Raw genomic sequence first — 18,928 nt, 5'->3', positions numbered from 1 at the left:
TATGGCTAAAAATTATTACCCTCCTCGTTCTTCGATGCTTTCTCCAAGCTCTCTGTATTAATTTGACAGTCTTGTTCTGTCAGGAGAAAAGCAGTAATTATATACTGATAAGTAATTATATGCTGATGATAATTGTGAATCCATTCCCCTGGTAAGGCCATGGAGTCGAAAGGGAACAAATAATGCCTTTTAGAAAGAATCTCCTCTTCTTGGATCAGACTACAACTAAAATCGCCGAGAAAGTTGAATGATAAAACTTGCCATCTAACACTGTACCAACCGCTATTACTATCTCCTAGTACCCTGAGTTTGAGCTCTTCTTATTTTAATCTTTTCAATTTATGGCGGCAAATTTGCAGTATAAAAGTTCAATGAAGATGAAAAAGACGTGACGCCTTTTGAATCGTAACGGCACATTTATTCTGCAAAGTAAACAAAAAGTTTGACTGTGATCATACTGTTATTACTATAACAAACTACCTGAAATTCAAGTCTTCTTAACTTTGGTCGACGCCAAGCCCGTTGAATTATGGACGCGCATTCATTCTGCAAAGAGAACAAACATTATGATATCAACAGTTAATATGAGCGTCTAAAATATCCATGATCATCGCATAAACGTCCAGTGTCATCATCTTAAAAACTTCATATTTCTGTTGATGTAGATATCAAAGGTCTGTTTTTTCTATGGAACCGCTGCGGCCAACGTTTTGAAAATGGTCTTCTCCCCACAAGGGGAACTTCCTCAAAAACAATTAACTTTTAACAAACGCCACATTCTAACAATGCCCTCGTCTCAAGAGCAACATCCACCTCACAACGCCCACCTCCTTATGACGGCAACCTTTTCACAACGTTTCGGCAACTTGAGTGCGTCCAAAGAACCGATTCAAAAACCCGACTGACGGGGGGTGTAACAAGATGTGTTTACTAAAAAATTCTCTCCCCTTACAGTTAATATTTTTGGTCTATGTGGAGGATTAAAAATGTAGAAGTTGAACACGGACTACAGATAAAGGATGAGAAATACAGAATGTTATGGCTAAAAATTATTACCCTCCTCGTTCTTCGATGCTTTCTCCAAGCTCTCTGTATTAATTTGACGGCCTCAATCTGTCAGCAGGAAAACGGTAATTATAAACCGATAAGTAATTTTATACTGATGATAATTGTGAATCCATTTCTCTGATAAGGCCATGGAGTCGAAAGGGAACAAATAATGCCTTTTAGAAAGAATCTCATCTTGTTGGATCGGATTGCAGCTAAAATTGCCGAGAAAGTTAAATAATGAAACTTGCAGTTAAGATTTAAAAGACGTGACGCCTTTTGAATCTAAACGGCACATTTATTCTGCAAAGTAAACAACAATTTTCATAATGTCAGCATAGAATATCAGCATCTTAAAGTCGTCACGCCATGTTGGATTACATAATAGAGGTCTACTTTCTACGAAAAGTCTCTTCGGCAGTCATCCGCCTATAACGGTCACCTCCGTACACCGTACAGAACACCTTCCCATGAACCGCCTCTTTCTTACAACAGCCACCCCCTCACGATGACACAGCATCTAAAGCGTGTCCCAACTGCAACGACACTCTTCTTTTGTCAAGGCCCAATTTAGAAAAATATTTGTAACTGGGAACCTTGTCGGCTTTATATCACTAAAGAGTGGATGAAATGTCTACAATACTTAATAAAGGGAGGCTATGAAATATGATTTAACTTCTGTACCTTGTTGGTTTAGTCTCGATTACGATGTTTTTCACAAGCATCACTGTTTGTTTGTTTGTTCGTTTTGTTTAGTTTTTTCTAATCTATTTATTTTCATTGTGATTGTGATGAGATGTCACCATAAGCACGTTTGAAGAGTTGTAAAGTTTAAGCCCAGTGTTCAAGGAGTCAAAAATATCCCACTCTCGATTTGGATTTCCTTTAAAAAAGCGAATTCATTGTAAACTACTTGGAAGAAAATTTTTGATGTTAATTTTTGGAACCCCCTTCCCTTTTTATTTTAAAATAATCCCACCATTTTATACAACTGAAATCGCTCCATAAAATTAAATGATTGAATTTACCATGTATAACTGTGATTATACTGTTATTACTATATCAAATTACCTGAAGTTCAAGTCTTTTTAACTTTAGTCGACGCCAAGCCCGTTGAATTATGAACGCGCATTTATTCTGCAAAGAGAACATTATGATATCAACAGTTAATATGAGCATCTAAAATATCCATGATCATCGCATAAACTTTTGAGTGTCATCATCTTAAAAACTTCATATTCTGTTGATGTTGATATCAAAGGTCTATTTTTTTCTGTGGAACCGCTGCGGCCAACGTTTTGAAAATGGTCTTCCCCTTACAACGGGAACTTTCTCAACAACGATTAACTTTCAACAAACGCCACATTCCAACAATGCCCTCGTCTCAAGAACAACAACCACCTCACAACACCCACCTCCTTATGACGGCAACCTTTTCACAACGTTTCGGTAACTTGAGTGCGTCCAAACAGCCGATTCAAAAACCTGACTGACGGGGGGGGCAACAAGATGTGTTTTCAAAGACAAAAAAATTCTCTCCCCTTACAGTCAATTTTTTTGGTCTATGTGGAGGATTAATAATGTAGAAGTTGAACACGGACTACAGTTAAAATATGAAAATACAGAATATTATAGCTAAAAATTATTACCCTCCTCGTTCTTCGATGCCTTCTCCAAGCTCTCTGTATTAATTTGACAGCCTTGTTCTGTCAGGAGAAAAGCAGTAATTACAAACTGATAAGTGGTTATATACTAATGATAATTGTGAATCCATTTCCCTGATAAGGCCATGGAGTCGAAAGGGAACAAATAATGCTTTTTAGAAAGAATCTCATCTTGTTGGATCAGACTACGACTAAAATCGCCGAGAAAGTTTTAATAGTGAAACTTGCATTTAAGATTTATAAGACGTGACGCCTTTTGAATCTTAACGGCACATTTATTCTGCAAAGTAAACAACAATTTTGATAATGTCAGCATAGAATATCAGCATCTTAAAGTCGTCATGCCATGTTGAATTACATAGAGGTCTACTGTCTACGAAAAGTCTCTTCTGCAGTCATCCACCTACAACGGTCACCTCCGTACACCGGCTGCCTTGCTAGAAATGACCACCTCCTCAAAGGTTCACCTCTGTACACAGGACACCTACCCATGAACCGCCTCTTTCTTACAACAGCCACCCCCTCACAATGACATATTGCTGGTTCAGTCTCGGTTAGGATGTTTTTCACAAGCATCACGTTTGTTTGTTTGTTTGTTTTGTTTTGTTTTGTTTTTTCTAATCTATTTATTTTCATTGTGATTGTAATAAGATGTCACCATAAGCACCTTTGAAGAGTTGGAAAGTTGAAGCCCAGTGTACATGGAGTGAAATATTCCACTCTCGATTTGGATTTCCTTTAAGGCGAACTCATTGTAAACATCTTGAAATAAATGTTTTAATGCTAACCTTTGGAACCCCCTTCCCGTTTTATTTTAAAATAATCCCATCATTTTATACAACTAAAATCGCTCCATAAAACAAAATGATTTAATGTACCATGTATAACAGTTATTATACTGTCATTACTATATCAAATTACCTGAAATTCAAGTCTTTTTGATATTAGTCGACGCCAAGCCCGTTGAATTATGGAGGCGCATTCATTCTGCAAAGAGGACAAACATTTTGATATTAATAGTTAATATCAGCATCCAAAATATCCATGATCATCGCATAAACTTCCAGTTTCATCATCTTAAAAACTTCATATTCTGTTCATGTTGATATCAACGGTCTATTTTTTTCTGTAGAACTGCTGCGCCCAACGTTTTGAAAACGGTCTTCTCCCTACAACGGGAACTTTCTCAACAACGATTAACTTTTAACAAACGCCACATTCCAACAATGTCTTTCTCTCAAGAGTAACTTCCACCTCCCAACGCCCACCTCCTTATGACGGCAACCTTTTCACAACGTTTCGGTAACTTGAGTGCGTCCAAACAGCCGATTCAAAAACCCGACTGACGGAGGGTGTAACAAGATGTGTGAGAACTCGAGCAAATAGACAGTCCCTGACAGCTTTATTTCACTTAGAAGAAATTAAATTGAGAAATCTGAAGCAATTAATCAATATGTTACGCTGCTTGCTCAGTTTAGTTTAAAAGTTTTCTGTGAATATAAATTTTTGTTTTGCATGCTGCAATGCTGTAATGGAATTTCAAAAATGGAAAATATTCTCCAATAGCCCCTCAAAGAAAAGACAGAGACGGAAAATCATTCCCCCCTAATGGCTACCTTTATATCAATCCGCTACTTTCCACTTTCTACAAAGTAAAATTTAGAAAGTTACAAGTAAACTACATCTTAATTTCCTCAAGGAAGATATTCCATTTAAAAATGTTTAAAGCATATGACACTAGTTGACAAGTTAGCAGCTTTTCAAAACACTGCTGCGCCGCTTCGGTGGGTGAGTAAAACAAAGGTTTTATCATTCAAAGTTTTTTTCATTTGTGATATATTGGACAAAGATTGATTAGATTTTCAAAGAGTCTGAAATATTAGAGCTCTAAAGTCAACCATATAGGCTTCGAACCCGTTGAATTCACGTTGCAGCTCTAATTTGTCAGGAGAGAAACGGAATCATGTACTTGTTATTTATTATGCGTTCTACTTTCAGAAATGTCCTCTCCTTTTTATGATGGGTGTTGTCGAAACCTTGACAACTGAAAAAAAAGTAAACTAAAGACTTGCTCGACTTGTTTTTTTTCTCCATTCGATTTGTTTTTTTTTCTCATCATGGTGTGATTCTTATCTTCTCTTGACAATTTTCATAGTTTATTTTCTTCTTTGAAAAATACAATTAAAGAAAATCTTTTTGCATTAGTACCTCTGAAATTGAATATGGCCCAAATAAATAGTTCTTATGAAACTTTTAAAATTTGTTTTGTTGGGGTTTGGAGTTTTCGATAATTATGCCGGGCCCGCTCTACGCAGTTCAGTTGTTAGCATGTAATCCTTCCTCATCAGAAGCGTAAAAAAAAAAAAAAAAAATAATAATAATAATCAATCTGCTACGTTGACACGGCATTACAAAGAAATCAGAATACCTGTCTTTGCTGTTCTCCATCTTTCTTGCGGGCTTCCTCTTCAAAACTGAAAAAAAGAAATGTTAGCGTCACAATGACGACTACCATTAATACTTGGTCGCAACACAAGTTTTGCAAAAATAAAGCCTTGTTCTTTCCATTTATTTAGTGCATTAAGATGTTAAATACCTTGAGCCTGCCTCAAACACATATTTTGAACTTAAACTCTTGAATGTTCACATTAATGTCGGGTAGCTAGTGAAGCAGTTTAATAGTTTGATAAATCAAGCCGCACAATCGGTCTGTAAAAGTTTTCCGTTGTTTATTTACAAACTTAAAACTTTTATCGAAATTGGACTGAATGATTAATGACCTACCTTTCTTTGCATTCAGTTTCTGACCTCTGCCAAAAATAGTCCCTGAAACATGCGAATGTAAAAAAACTTATCCAAGACGTTACAAAAACCATCTTGGCCTTTGTAATATTTTCCCAAGTCTGATTTATGATCAGATTGCGTCATAATAGCAGCCTTTTCTTTTAAGCGCGCGCTAGAAACAGAAATTCATGAAGAATTACATTTAAAGTAATATTAACGCGAGAACCTCCCTAGTTAAATGTGTGTTTACTGACTTATAACCATGGAATATTCCGGTGAACTCTTAGAAATACAAAAACTAGTTTTGAGTGGAATTTTTGATCAAATATTCTCAACAGTTACCTCTTTCCCGATCACGATATTCATCGATTACAAAATTCTATGCCTTCTTTTTGTGAAATTCCGGCATTTGGTACAATTTTGTTGATAGGGCATTGGAAATACAAAGAATATTCTCGGTTTCAACGATAAATATTTACTTGTTTTATAGGTTCATCTCAAAAAGAAGATTTATGATTCCTCAAAACATTTGATTTTAAATCCTGTTCTGCGAAGACGCCAACGGCCGTGAAGAAACCGTTTCATCATAATTTTTTTTTGAGATACAAAGCACTGTAGTTGGGAAATGTACCTAAACGACCCTTTACTAGCGAAACCTGAAGGGGACTAAACTATGAAGCTCCCTGCCCTCTCATCACAACAACAATACAAAAAAGTCCCAGAGTCTTTCAGTGTTTCGGGCCACATAATTTTTCGCTTTGACTTGTCAGGAAACGCAATTCGAGTAAAGAGAGTTAACTTGTATGAAAGTTTCCACGACAAAGGTTACGCGGGGTCGGAAAAAGAGCCTCGAAAGTCTTTGAGATGAATAATCACGAGTACGAGATTAACGCTTTATGGTCTTATTTAGTGTAAGGAAGTGAAATGCTGGCAGTCGATCTTCTGTCTTACTCTGTTTACCCAACCATATACAAAATACTCCAATAACAGGCTATTAATAAGAATTGCATAATTCAACAGTTTCAAAGTTGCACTCGTGTCTGAGGTGTATCCAGTGCAAAAAGGTCTGTGAGGCGTTGCTTACTTTGAAGTGGTCATACAGAGATTTCAACGCATATTAGACTTTTACTGTAACCAAATAAAGGGGAAAGTAGGAAAAGAAAGAGGAAGGAGGTAAAAGGGTCGGTTACAAAGCCGGGAGAAGGAGAAAAAGCCAAGACCTCCTATTACATAGAATTTGGCCCACATTGTACACAAGCAACATCAAGGCACCTCAATTGAATTTTCTTTACACCAAAACAGATAAGACGTTTCTATGCTTTCTATTCTTCCCACTTCTGACCTGTCTCTCTCTCTTCTACCTTAGCTGATAGAAAGAAGACAGACCCTGAGAACAAGGTTGGAAAGATTGTATTTAAAGAAAACTGGCCAAGCCAGCAGTTCTTTATTATTTTATTCCACGCAATGAATGGAAATAAGAATCAGAAACCACTCTGGTTTAAATGGTCGAGCTAACGCGCTTGCCCCGACACCGATCATATGCTAGCCAGTCTCTTCAGGGTATTTTTACCTGATCCGTCAAAGCATGAGATCATGACAATGAACTCTCTCTAACTTTCACTGTTGATTACTTTCATCGCCTTTCTGCAAGGGCTGATCACTACTTTTTGCTTTGGTACTGTGGCTGCAAGAAAAGCGTCCTCGGCCGCTTTTGGCTTCTACTCTTGCGAAGCCATTCTTGGACAACAGTTCCCATATGATCATGGAACATTTCGACCGCAAAGTAGGGTTTGCGTCTACGGTATCGTTTTTCTTGCTCGTCTATGGGCGGAGTAGGAGTCCTGGGTTTTCTTCCTGTTCAATTTCTTCTGTGAATCTTCTTTCGTACCGGTTAACTCACTTTACGATTAGTATCTTCCCTCGGGATTTATGTCACCCGTTCCGCCGAAAGTTCGCATACCGGGCCTAATCCGTCCGGTCTTAATCCTTTCCCGGTACTTATGACGTATCCTTGCTCAGTGCCGCAGGGACCAGGAGAATTGATAACGGTCAGACTACGCGTTTCATCAAAAGGATGAAACCAAGTGAGTAGATGTTCTGTTTCCGAATCAAATATCATTATGTGGCCATTCGCAATGCCCACCCAAGTAGATGGGTGTTGGGCTCCACGCAGGTAATACACGCAACTGCGTCATCGTGATCTTTGTGTGACTCGGATTCCGCAGCGAGACTCCTTATAACACTGCGCAGTCAACGCTGAAGTGGTTCTGCCTGTTCTCTGAATCCCATTTGGTGATTACGGACCTGCTCACAGACAAAACGCTTTTTTCGTCACGAGAAACCTTTCGAAAGGAGATTTGCGTTTGTGGGTTGTTCTCCAGTCCCTCAGGGCCACCGTACCATACGGCGTCGATGTCGAAAGCCTCCATTTCGCCTGGTTTCGTTAATTTTCTGTAAATGAGTCGGCTCGTGGACAGCTTATCCTGTGCCGCTGTGAGTACCAGAATTCGGTGGCGTCCAACAATGAAGCTGTGAAAAGCACGTTTCCTGAAGCTCTTCTTCATATCTGTTTCCAAGATACAATGCTTATTTCCATCGTAAAGTCCAACATACACGTACTCATCGTTTGATGCGACGCAGCTAACTTGTTGGTCGAATCTCATGGATGCCACGTACTTGTAACGCGACTCTCTCCAAGTGTAGTAAGCGTTGACCAAGGCAAACTCTCCACGGGCAGCGATTAAAACGAAAGGTGCCATAATATGCATGTACTGGATCTGAAACAAGAGACGCTGCTCTTGATAGGTTTCAATTGAGAAAGAAAACTTCGTGCTGAGTGTGCGACCATCGTAGAAAAAAATTCGGTTGCCTGTGTGGTCATCACAAGCTAACCACAGATCAAGGGAATCTTGCACGAGACAAGCATGGCGCACAGACTGAGGGGATAAGCTGCTTGGCTATCAAACACTGGAACGTGGGATGACAGACTTGCTCGGTTATTTTAGCGGTCGTCGGTCTCTTGGTCGGCCAACCCGACCAGCATCAAAGCATAAGCTCGGTAAGCGTCGGAAAGCCGAAAGTCGCTACCGGAACGTGTTTCCACTGCGGACGCTCTCCAGCAATTACAGCCGCGTTGATTTTTGCACCTAAATCGTATCCGATGAACGGAATTAAGCGGGTGATAATTCGGTAAAGGAGGATCGCATACGAATATACGTCTACTTGAAAGGTGTATTCCTCTTTATTTGCTGATTCCAACATGTCAGGTGCATGGTTACCGGGAGATCCAGCGCATGAAATCAAACCAGTCGAAGTCGCGAAGTTCCCCGTGCAAAAATCAATGAGCTTGACGTGAAGATCAGCGTGTTCCTCCAAGGACCAAACATGGACGTTTTCCGGTTTTAAGTCTCTATAGATGACATCTATGCCATGAAGGAATCTCAGTGCGTCTGCAACTTGATATGCAATCTGAAAGAGGACAATGCGATCAAGCAACTTTGGGCTGGATAAGATCTCGGTGAGAGCCCCGCGCTCTGCTAGTTCCAGCACAAGGAACAGGGGGCACAAAGACACATTGATGATGTTGGTAAGGAAAGGATGCTGTCGTACACGAAGCAGCTTGTTCAGTTCCTTGCGCGCCCCGCGGTAATGCCTGAAGAGTTCGGATTCATCACTTTTAATGTAGAACTCGATGGCGACTGCCTGTCCTCGGTATTCCCCGCGAACGACCTGAGAGATAAGAAGACTGTATCAACAATTTTGGCCTTTGTTTTACATTTCCTGTTTGAGTTTTTCTTGCGATACTTGCTGAGAGAGCTTGAAGGTATATCCTTACCTGGGGATTTTACTAAAGGCCGGTTGATGGCGGTCTACCGCCGTCTGTTAGGCATGCTTCCAGAAACCCATAGAGGAATAACTTCTTACTGACCGAGTGCGAGGGTCCCACTTCTCTCAAGGTCAACTACCAAGTATATGGAAGTCGGCCCACATCACTCCAGTCCATAAGAAAGGGAGCAAAAATCTCATGGAGAACTACCGCCAAATATCACTGACTTGTATTGTTTGCAAGATTGCAGAAGCTGTGGTAAAGTCCCGTGTGGTTGACTTTTGGTCAGACCTCAATCTTTTTAATCCAGACCAATTTGCGTATCTAAGGGGTAAATCGACGTTGGCACAATTACTTACATGTTACAATGACTGGGCAAAGGCTAGGAATTGCTCGCAACAAACGGATATCATCTTCTTAGATCTCTCCAAGGCTTTCGACAGCGTGCCACACGAGCGCTTGCTGCTGAAACTACAACGGTATGGGATAGACGGCTCTCTACTACTGTGGATTAGAAATTTTTTGACGAATAGAAGGCAGCGTGTAGTGTTAAGGGGCAATTGTTCAGACTGGTCACCCGTGATTTCAGGTGTGCCTCAAGGAACAGTACTCGGCCCAATCCTATTCATTATTTATATAAATGATATTTCGGCAAACATTGCATCAACCGTGAAAATCTACGCTGATGATACTAAAATCTATCGCAAGATCATGGAGCCTGATAAGGATATACCAGCCTTACAGCTGGACTTGAACAAATTAAGCGATTGGGCTAACAAGTGGCAGTTGCGCTTTAATCCTGAAAAATGTGAAGTTATGCGTGTAACGCACAGTAGAGACAGATCCAAGCCTAGTTATTCCCTTGGTACGCAACTAAAATCTGTCGACAGTGCCAAGGACCTAGGGGTCACAATAAACTACGATCTATCTTGGGGTAAACACGTTTCCTACATAGTAAACAAGGCGAACAAAGTGTTGGGTATAATTAGGCGATCACTTGGAAACGATAATCGCTATGCGTTTTCCTGCCTCTTTAAGTCGTTAGTAAGACCTATACTCGAATACGCTGTCCCCGTCTGGAGCCCCTACCAAAAAAAGGATATCGAATCCTTGGAAAAAGTCCAAAGAAGGGCATCTCGGTTGGCATTAAAGCAAAAACGCGGAGAAATGAACTATGAAGACCGCTGCCACCTACTGAATTGGCAAACTTTGGAGAAACGAAGAGAGTTTTTATCTCTGATCCAGTGCTACAAGATAGTTCTGGAAATAGATAGTCTTCATTTTTCGGACTTTTTTGAACTTACTAAATGTAATCGAACTAGAGCCAATCACGATTATAAGCTCTACGTAAAAATAGCTATCGTAAATTGCTACAAATTTTCTTTTTTTGTACGGATCGTTAATATGTGGAATAATTTGCCTAAAGATATTGTACACGCAGGATCATTGACTTTATTTCGTAACAGACTAAAGATTTACATGAATATTGATTGAGATGATGGTAAACAGTTTTTAATTATCTGTATATAATGTTTTGATCTTTTTATTCGGGGAATCTTTTATATAGGGTTAACCTCTAGAATATCCCCTTTCGATAGATACTTTTACAATTTTTATTTTCCTTCTCTTGAATAAAGTATTGTATGTAATGGAGAAACAGATACCTTTCGAAAGCCTCCACTTCCGGGGATACTCGAGTCGGCGTCCTTATACCTAACGCCTTCGTGCGACAACAATAAGTCAGGATCTACGTCATGAAACATTATATCAGGTGCAACCTTGTGAAGATCAACTTCCCAGCTCGGGTGATTGGGACAACGGATTAAATCTGACTTTGCACTTTGACGCTGACAGTCGGTAAACTTGAACTTGTAAATGAAATCGACCATCAAATGTATGAAACAACGGGGGACCCGAAAATGGCTAACACCAATCTTATGAGGAATGCCAATAGGGCCTCCGAATAGTATGCTAGCAATCTGCTAAAAGGAAACCTGAGCAAATATCAAACTATGACTTTAAAGCATAACTGCACAGATAGTAACATTCGATTACACTTTCGACGAAACACCATTGAAACTTCTGAATGTCTTAATTTGCTAGGAGTTACCATAGGCGAACAATTGAAGTTTAACACTCACATTAATGAAATAATAATAATTATAATAATAATAATAATGGGAAATTTATAATGTGCAAATTCCATAAAATGTTCAAATGCGCATGACAAGATTAAAAACAAAATAAAAAGGTTAAAAAGCTAAAATTACAATTAAAAGTAAACTCACAATAATAAAAACAATTATATATGCTTACAATGCATGACGAAAAAGGTGAGTTTTTAGCTCGGCTTTAAAAATATTAACTGTGCTAGCGCTTCTTATGTCAAATGGTAACGCATTCCACAGTTTCAGTGTAGCACTGGTAAAAGAACGATCACCTAGTGTAGCTATAGATTTAAAACGCGGATAACTAAGCAAAAGGTTATCACTATAATTCCTTAGATTATATTTAGATGGGAGCCTAAGAGAAATGAGAGAATATAAATAAGTAAGCGCTAAAAAATTAAGAGTCTTAAAATGTAATATATGTAAAATAAAAAAATGTAAAATATGTAAGAAGGCGAGTCAAAAGGTAGGCGTAATGTTGAGGCTTAAAAAACTTATCTCTACCAATGCTAAATTAACTCTGTGTAAATCAACCATATCGCCTTACTTAACCTATTGCCACCTGACTTGGCATTTCTGTAGTGATACTGATAAAAGAAAGCTCGAACGGATTCAAGAAAGAGCACTACGCGCAGTTTTCCTAGATAAGCAATCGAGACTGGACAAAAGTGATCTAACGACGCTACAGAACAGAAGACTGCAAGATATTACTATCCGTATATATAAATACAAACTTTGCCCCACCATAGTGTGCGAGCTATTTCACACGCATTGTTCACCCTACAACTTAAGGGTGGCTGAGTTTGCCATCCTCAGATTTAGGACCAAGAAATATGGTAAACATTCCCTCACCTACTTGGGACCAAAGTTGTGGAATAAGCTACCAAGCGAAATTAGAACCCTCCAATCTTTATTTAGTTTTAAAAATCGTATCCGTAAATTTAATTTGAGCGTAATGGTAGAAGACGACAATTGTTCTAACTGCATCCTTTGTAATTCTTAATCTTTATTTTTTTTAATCATTTATCCCATTAGTTGATGATTAATAGGTTTTTTAACTACATTATATTGTTAAATATATTGTTAAGCTTTTTTTTATTAGTTCAATAGAAAATATTTAGTAGGTTATTAACTTTATTAAGTGTCCCCTATTAGTAGAGGAGTTTTTAACCCCGTCGGCCAGATATTCAAGACACATTAATAAAGTTTATGATGATGATGACGAGGTTGCAAGGCCGAGTCTTTCGCACATCATACAGGGAACAAGCTGCCTGACTTTGGGTTGCTGTCCATCCATCGTCGCTAACTCTTGGTACCATTTGCTAATGAGCGTGTCGATGTGGTCCACCGCGAAACTCAAAACCCTCCAACCGTGACGTCAAGGGCTTACTTCCGTTCGAATCAACTGTTGATCAGATCCAGTGTCGGCGACGCAGTGCAGCAGGAGGAACAACCATGGGTGACGAAGGCAAACGCCAGATTTCCAGCAGTGAAGGAAATTGTCGTCCATCAGCGTCGTCAGATCTGTAGGTAACTCCGGTAGACAATCGACGGGGAACTCCTTCACGATCGGGCTGTTGGGAAAGTGCGGTGTTTTACTCCGTGGTATTTCACCCCTGCTCTCTGCGGAGGTGCTCTCTGTAGGATGTTTACTTGTAGAAGCAGCCAAAGATGAAGTCCCTTGTGGTGTTCCTATCGCGATATCAGCGGATTGAAAACTTGTACTTGAAGAACAGTACGACGATAAGTGCGACACGAACTCGTTTTTGCCCGCTTCAATTTCAGAATACCATTGGCGGTTATGTCCGACAAATGGTTCCCAGGTGATAGTAAATGATACGAAAATTAGAACAAGTGTCCAACGACTTTTAGCAGTGGCTTTAATACACATTGCAGTTCATGGTAAAATGGAAACTGGTGAAGCTATCCAAGCACCAAACACCACAAGAGAAACCCCTCAGCCTCAATAGAAGGACTATCTACTAACGATGAAAGATTTCATGGAAGCTGGGCTGCGGGCGCGACTGGTTGTTCTAAGCTGTTGTCACAGTGCTCGTGGGGAGGTCATTGCCGAGGGTGTGGTCGGCATCGCCCGAACATTCTTGGGTGCCGGCGCTAGATCTGTCGTGGCCTTGTGGACGATAGGTGACGAGGGAACCCTGGAGTTCATGAGTTTCTTCTGCGATGCACCTGTTAAAGGCAAGAAGGCAACTGAAGCTCTCAATCAAGCCATGAAGTGTATGAGAGATTCTGAAACCTTCAAGGAGGAGAAGTACTGGGCGCCATTTGTACTCATTAGTGACGACGTCAAACTTGATTTCAAGGACAATTAGTTGCCGACCCATGTAATTACTCTTTTCATAACATTTACGCAATGCAAAGTAACTTTAAATCCAAATTTTAGAAATATATTTGATCATAAATGCTTTTGTTGTTCTCTTGCTGTGTAGAGTTTAGGAGTTTCTTTTTTCCTGAAGAAATTGAGATGCTTTAAAATTGATTGGACACAGACTTTTTCTCTATAATTTGATAGGAGTAAAACATAAATTTCTGCTATAATAATTGTTGGGTAGTTTATCGTCTCATGTCGTAAAGCCGAATGAAAAATTTTATGTGAACTCCACGATTCTCTCTAAATTATGCCTTTTTTACTTTTCAGTTAAGGCAGTGAGAATTGCAGCTGTATCATACAAAATATGAAACCCAAGGAAGTAAAATGTTGCTTGCAAACGTTGACATTTGGAACTGAAACCACAAGGCTACCTATAAAATCTCTGTAAGAGTCCTCTATTAAAAGCAAGGAAAACCGAAAGAGCCTTCAAGAGCCCATACGGATTTTTTTTTTTATAAGTTGATTCTCTATTTGTCTTAAATACTCTTATGAGCTATTAGGATTTTGGACACGCCGAAGAAAAAAGACTTTGCATTGTTTTGATCTTTAATGAATTGTTTGAAGTAGCTTAAAAGTAATTTTTTTTAATCAGTGATGTCTTGAAATCATTATCACATTTTGTTATCTAACATGAACGAGGTTGTTATCTGTAAACAAGTTTTTAGGTGTTACATTTACGTTCAAGTTGATACACCTTTAAAACGTTTTCCCAAAATGTTTTTACAATTGTTTTTTTTCTGAATCGGTTTTTGCCTTAAGGTTTATATAAAGCTATTGTAGCCATATACATGTATCAAGATTTCCATAGAAATTTAAGCAAAGCTTGAAGATACTAAGCACTGTAGTTGAAGGTACCTTTAACCAGCGGAGCCTGAAATAGACCAAACAGTAAAAATTGTCCATCAGAACAACAACAACAACAAATATTTCAGTGTTTAAGGTCCCAACATTTTTTTGGGTTGATTTGCTAGGAACCTGTATTAGTTAGGGTTCATTCGAGTGAGAAGGTAAACTTGTCCGAAATTAATACTAACAAGTTTATCCTCGTTTACTTGAATCAACCCTCAGACCTACCTACCCAAGTGAGTCTGCGAAAGGGGTTTGAAAGTCTCTGAAATCCACATTCGCGAGCGCAAAATAATTGCATGGTGGCAAATACAAGCTTTCGATTTTCGTGGAATTTAAGTTCGTCGTTTCTTCTTGTTGGACCACAGTGTATGTCGGGGGGTCGGTGGCAAGTAGCCATCTTATTTTCCAACCATTGTCGCAGAGACAAATATTTATTTTCTAGTCTATGAATTCTCGCAAGAAAACGCTTGAACGAAGAGAAGTCTAATTTTACGTTAGCCATTACGCGCAATAACCGCTGATTCATGGCACACAACTCGTTCTCAAGCACCTCAAGTAAGACGCGTAGCTGTTTTCAGGGAAAAATGTTGTTATACTTTCGCCAATTTCGCCTGCCCACTATTTGCTTGTCTCAACTGATCGGCAGCTTGACACACGCTGGATAAGAAGAAGTCCCTGTTATTGGCAGCAACTTGATTTTACCCTACGTTCCAAGGCTCCCTGTTTTTAAAGTTTCTCAAGGGAGTTGTTATTTGCCATAAGTTTTGATTGGAGAAGGAGAATCTCACGTAATGGATAGTTATTGGTGTGACAAACAAACAAGACACACATATTGATAAGTTCGATCGAAAGTATCTTTTATTAAGTTCAGTTGAACTTCTGAAAAGAAGGAAAAAACTTTCATTGAGTTACCACAAGCTAAAGCTACGGTTAGCTTTCAATAATCAATGCAGTTTTTGTTACGAACATTATGATTATTTCATTCGTATTTTACTCATTCATCAGTCGTCGCTCGTTCAATTTTGAAATCACGCGTGTGATTTCGCAACAAACTGCACTCAGTCAGTTGATTTTCATTAAAAATTTTCCTTGCCAGTGCAATAGGAAACTTATAGAGAACGATGTGGAAAATATACAAACTGACTCAGTTAGGGTGTGAGAGGTGAAACACTTGAGCTACTCATTGGAAAACAGGTCGGTTAATGTACGATATAAGACTATTTTTGCATCCATACAGAACCAGGGAAGATGCATTTGTTTCAATAAAATTGCTTTTCACTTACATTGATAAGTTCACATCTTTTTTGACATAGGTTTGAAAAACCCCCAAACTCAGTGGTAATTAATTTGAAAGAGCGTCATCCTAGAACATGATAAAAAGACAAATTCGAAAAACGTATTGATTCAATAACGAGATAAACAAATGAGTTATTGGATGGGTTGATGAACTATGAGTGTGTGAAATAACTTAAAGGCAAATATTCCAACCACAGCTCGAACGTTGTAGTTCTTTGTGAACTTTGGTACGCATGTTGTATGGTATTTCTGTAGAACGTGGCGTATGTTTGTTTCGGTTCGTTTGTATTTGTTGCATATTGTCTTATGGTGAATAGTAGACTTGTCATTGTTAGTTTTTTCGTTTTTAGGTGTTCGTCGGTGGGCAGAGCGTGTAAGCCAGGGAAAAGAGTAGGTGGCCACTTTCGCAACCGAACAATACAATGCTTATTTAGAGCTTTGCTATAGACACATTTTTTGGAACTGGCGATCGCGACTTTAAATTGGCAATAGCCACTTTAAACTGGATATTTACCACTTCTAATTCAAAGTGGTGATCGGCAGTTCAAAGTTGCACAAGGTTTGTTGCCAAGGAAACTTGCCCTACTTTCTCAACCAATCAAATTAAATACTTAAAGTTATTGCATGTGACTTGATCATCGTTGTTTTTCCGCGCTTCTGACCCGTAAAATTTATCACTTTACTTTTGGTTCTCATTTGTTTTCGTTTGATATTTTCATTGGTGCTTATTACCTTATCTATTTTTCTTTTGAACCTTTTCGAAAAGTTTTTTTGTAACACTTGTGGCGTCAAGTTGAGTCAAGTTGAGCAGAGAAACAATTATTAAGGCTAATTATCGTTTCCAAAGAGGTAAAAAAAAGGGGCCCGGCTTTGAATATATTTTTGTTTTATCTTTTAATAAGAGAATTTTACACTTACCGCAATGATGATATTTGCATCGTCTGACAGTAAAGATGAAAATCCAGAGATGTAGTTAATCTACAAAGAAGTAGAGAAGATGCAATTTTCAAGAAGCACTGTCTGCCATGAAACCCTTACAGTAAAATGGACTGACTTTGGATCTATTGACACTGATATCAGCATACCTCATTCTCTGCTGTCGTATTTACCGCGGATGGACCACATGCAATTGCGAGAGGTTCTGAAGACTGAAGACAGCTGAAGAACGGATGGTATTGAAAATTTTCAACGCCAAGCCTCACATCCGGGCATTTTTGGAGAAGCTGCTTATACAGAAATAAAAGATTTGTTTCGTTAAAATTGAAATACCTGACTTAAAAAATGAAGTGCACTATTTCCTCTACAGTGTTTACCAAAAATATTAATTTAGAAATACTTTAAAAAGAGTTGTTTAAACTTGTTGTGCAAATTACATTGGGTCCTTCTAGTTCATCGCAAAAGTTTGTGATCCGCAAACCTCAATGATCTAATTTTTTATTTTGATTTCAGTTAATTTTGGTTCGTTCATAACGTTTATTTTAAATTTTGTTGAGTACACACCTCAGGGTGTCAGTTACAGCTTGAAAAATTTGAAAATATTGATCTGTAAGTTTCTTGTAGTTCCTCTTAAACCGGAATCTTGGAGATTTTTTTGTCAAATTTACCGAAGCAATTCTATGATTCCTCGCGCCACGTGTGCATGGTAAATGCCAATGTTTTTAATCAAACTTAATTTTGCAGTGGGGCAGAAGGAGATCAATTGTCAGAGGTTATGTAAATCGGTATCATTTAAAACAAAAGAGGACATCCTCTCTTGTCTCAGAAGAAAGTTATTTACTTCAATGGCATAACTTTGGATTTCGTTGGCTGACCTTGAAAAGGCAATCTCTGGTCTCTCTCCCAAGCCAATTGGGGATATCAGGCGTTGTGTATACGATGTTTTCGAAAAGTTGTCTCTTGTCTTTACCATAAAATGGTAGCTGATAAGCAGAAAAATTAAAATATTTAATTAATCACTCCACGCCTTTCTAAACTATTGAAATGGGCTGATGATTTATATCAGAGTGGAAGTTTAATTGTCTTCCAAATCTCTCGGTGGTAAAATATTTCCAAACTCTTTGATTGTCCCTTTGATGGAATCTGTTCTGTGACCTTTAGGATATCTGAAGACTAAAACAGATCCCCTTTTCGGGTGGAGTCTCCCCTTAACATGTTTGCCATAGGCGGGTGTCCTATTCCCACGGGACGAAAGGTAATGGCAATTAATGATTACTTCATTGTCAAAAGTTTGATTCATAAGCATTTGTGTCCTTCCGAAGGGCGAGTTATTGTGTACAAATGTAAACATATTTGCAATGTGTGAGTTGTTGCAATATTATTTGTACAAACCTTGCCGGTCAGCATCAGGAATAAAGTCACGCCAAAGGACCACCAGTCCACAGAGTAAGTATAAGACTCTCCCATAATCATCTGTAACAGATTAGGTGGAGTTTATTGGCATTGCAAAAAGTGTATTAACAAATTCAACTGCGTGAGCTTGGTTGAAACATCAGTGTATTAACAAGGGCGCGGTCAGGATCGTGTAGTATGGGGGTCTTTCTACTTTATTTGTTGTCCGAAACTGAGGGCGGAGAGGCATAAAAAATGTTTTTTATCGTAATTTTTCAGATTCTCGTGACAAGCAGAGAGGTTACCCACCCCTTTATTGTCGAGAAAATTGTTGGGTCTCGTTTGACAATGCCTTGATTTAAGATTGACCACAGCGGAAGATTATAGGAATACATTTTACCCTCAGAGAAGGAGGAGAAGAAAGAAGAACTTTCTTAAAAACCCATAGAGAAGATAAATAATTAGTGAGAAAAAAACAGTAGCGATTTGAACAAAGACTTTTCAGGGTAATCTGCTACAAGCCTTATACCTCAGGCGCCATATATGGATAAGTTCCACATACTCCAGTGACTGC

At 38.8% G+C, this 18,928-nt stretch overlaps 2 protein-coding genes across 3 annotated transcripts in view; both read right to left on the bottom strand.

Annotated features, from left to right (window-relative positions):
- Positions 1 to 18,928, bottom strand: part of LOC131788977 (peptidyl-prolyl cis-trans isomerase FKBP2-like) — a 127,145-nt gene that overhangs the window by 85,260 nt on the left and 22,957 nt on the right. The gene's annotated exons all lie outside the window — the stretch shown is intronic.
- On the bottom strand, positions 14,504 to 18,430 carry LOC136276903 (protein kinase C delta type-like). The gene is made up of 6 exons (XM_066170378.1): positions 18,355 to 18,430; positions 17,838 to 17,945; positions 17,112 to 17,249; positions 16,945 to 17,004; positions 16,014 to 16,093; positions 14,504 to 14,752 (listed from the first exon to the last, which is right to left on the bottom strand). The coding sequence occupies exons 1-5, from the start codon at positions 18,427 to 18,429 to the stop codon at positions 16,073 to 16,075; spliced, it is 402 nt and encodes a 133-aa protein (XP_066026475.1). The 5' UTR covers position 18,430; the 3' UTR covers positions 14,504 to 14,752; positions 16,014 to 16,072.

This window comes from Pocillopora verrucosa, chromosome 7 (assembly GCF_036669915.1).
Source record: "Pocillopora verrucosa isolate sample1 chromosome 7, ASM3666991v2, whole genome shotgun sequence".
In the NCBI taxonomy this organism is placed as follows: Eukaryota; Metazoa; Cnidaria; class Anthozoa; order Scleractinia; family Pocilloporidae; genus Pocillopora; species Pocillopora verrucosa.
This window is presented reverse-complemented; position numbering and strand designations above follow the sequence as displayed.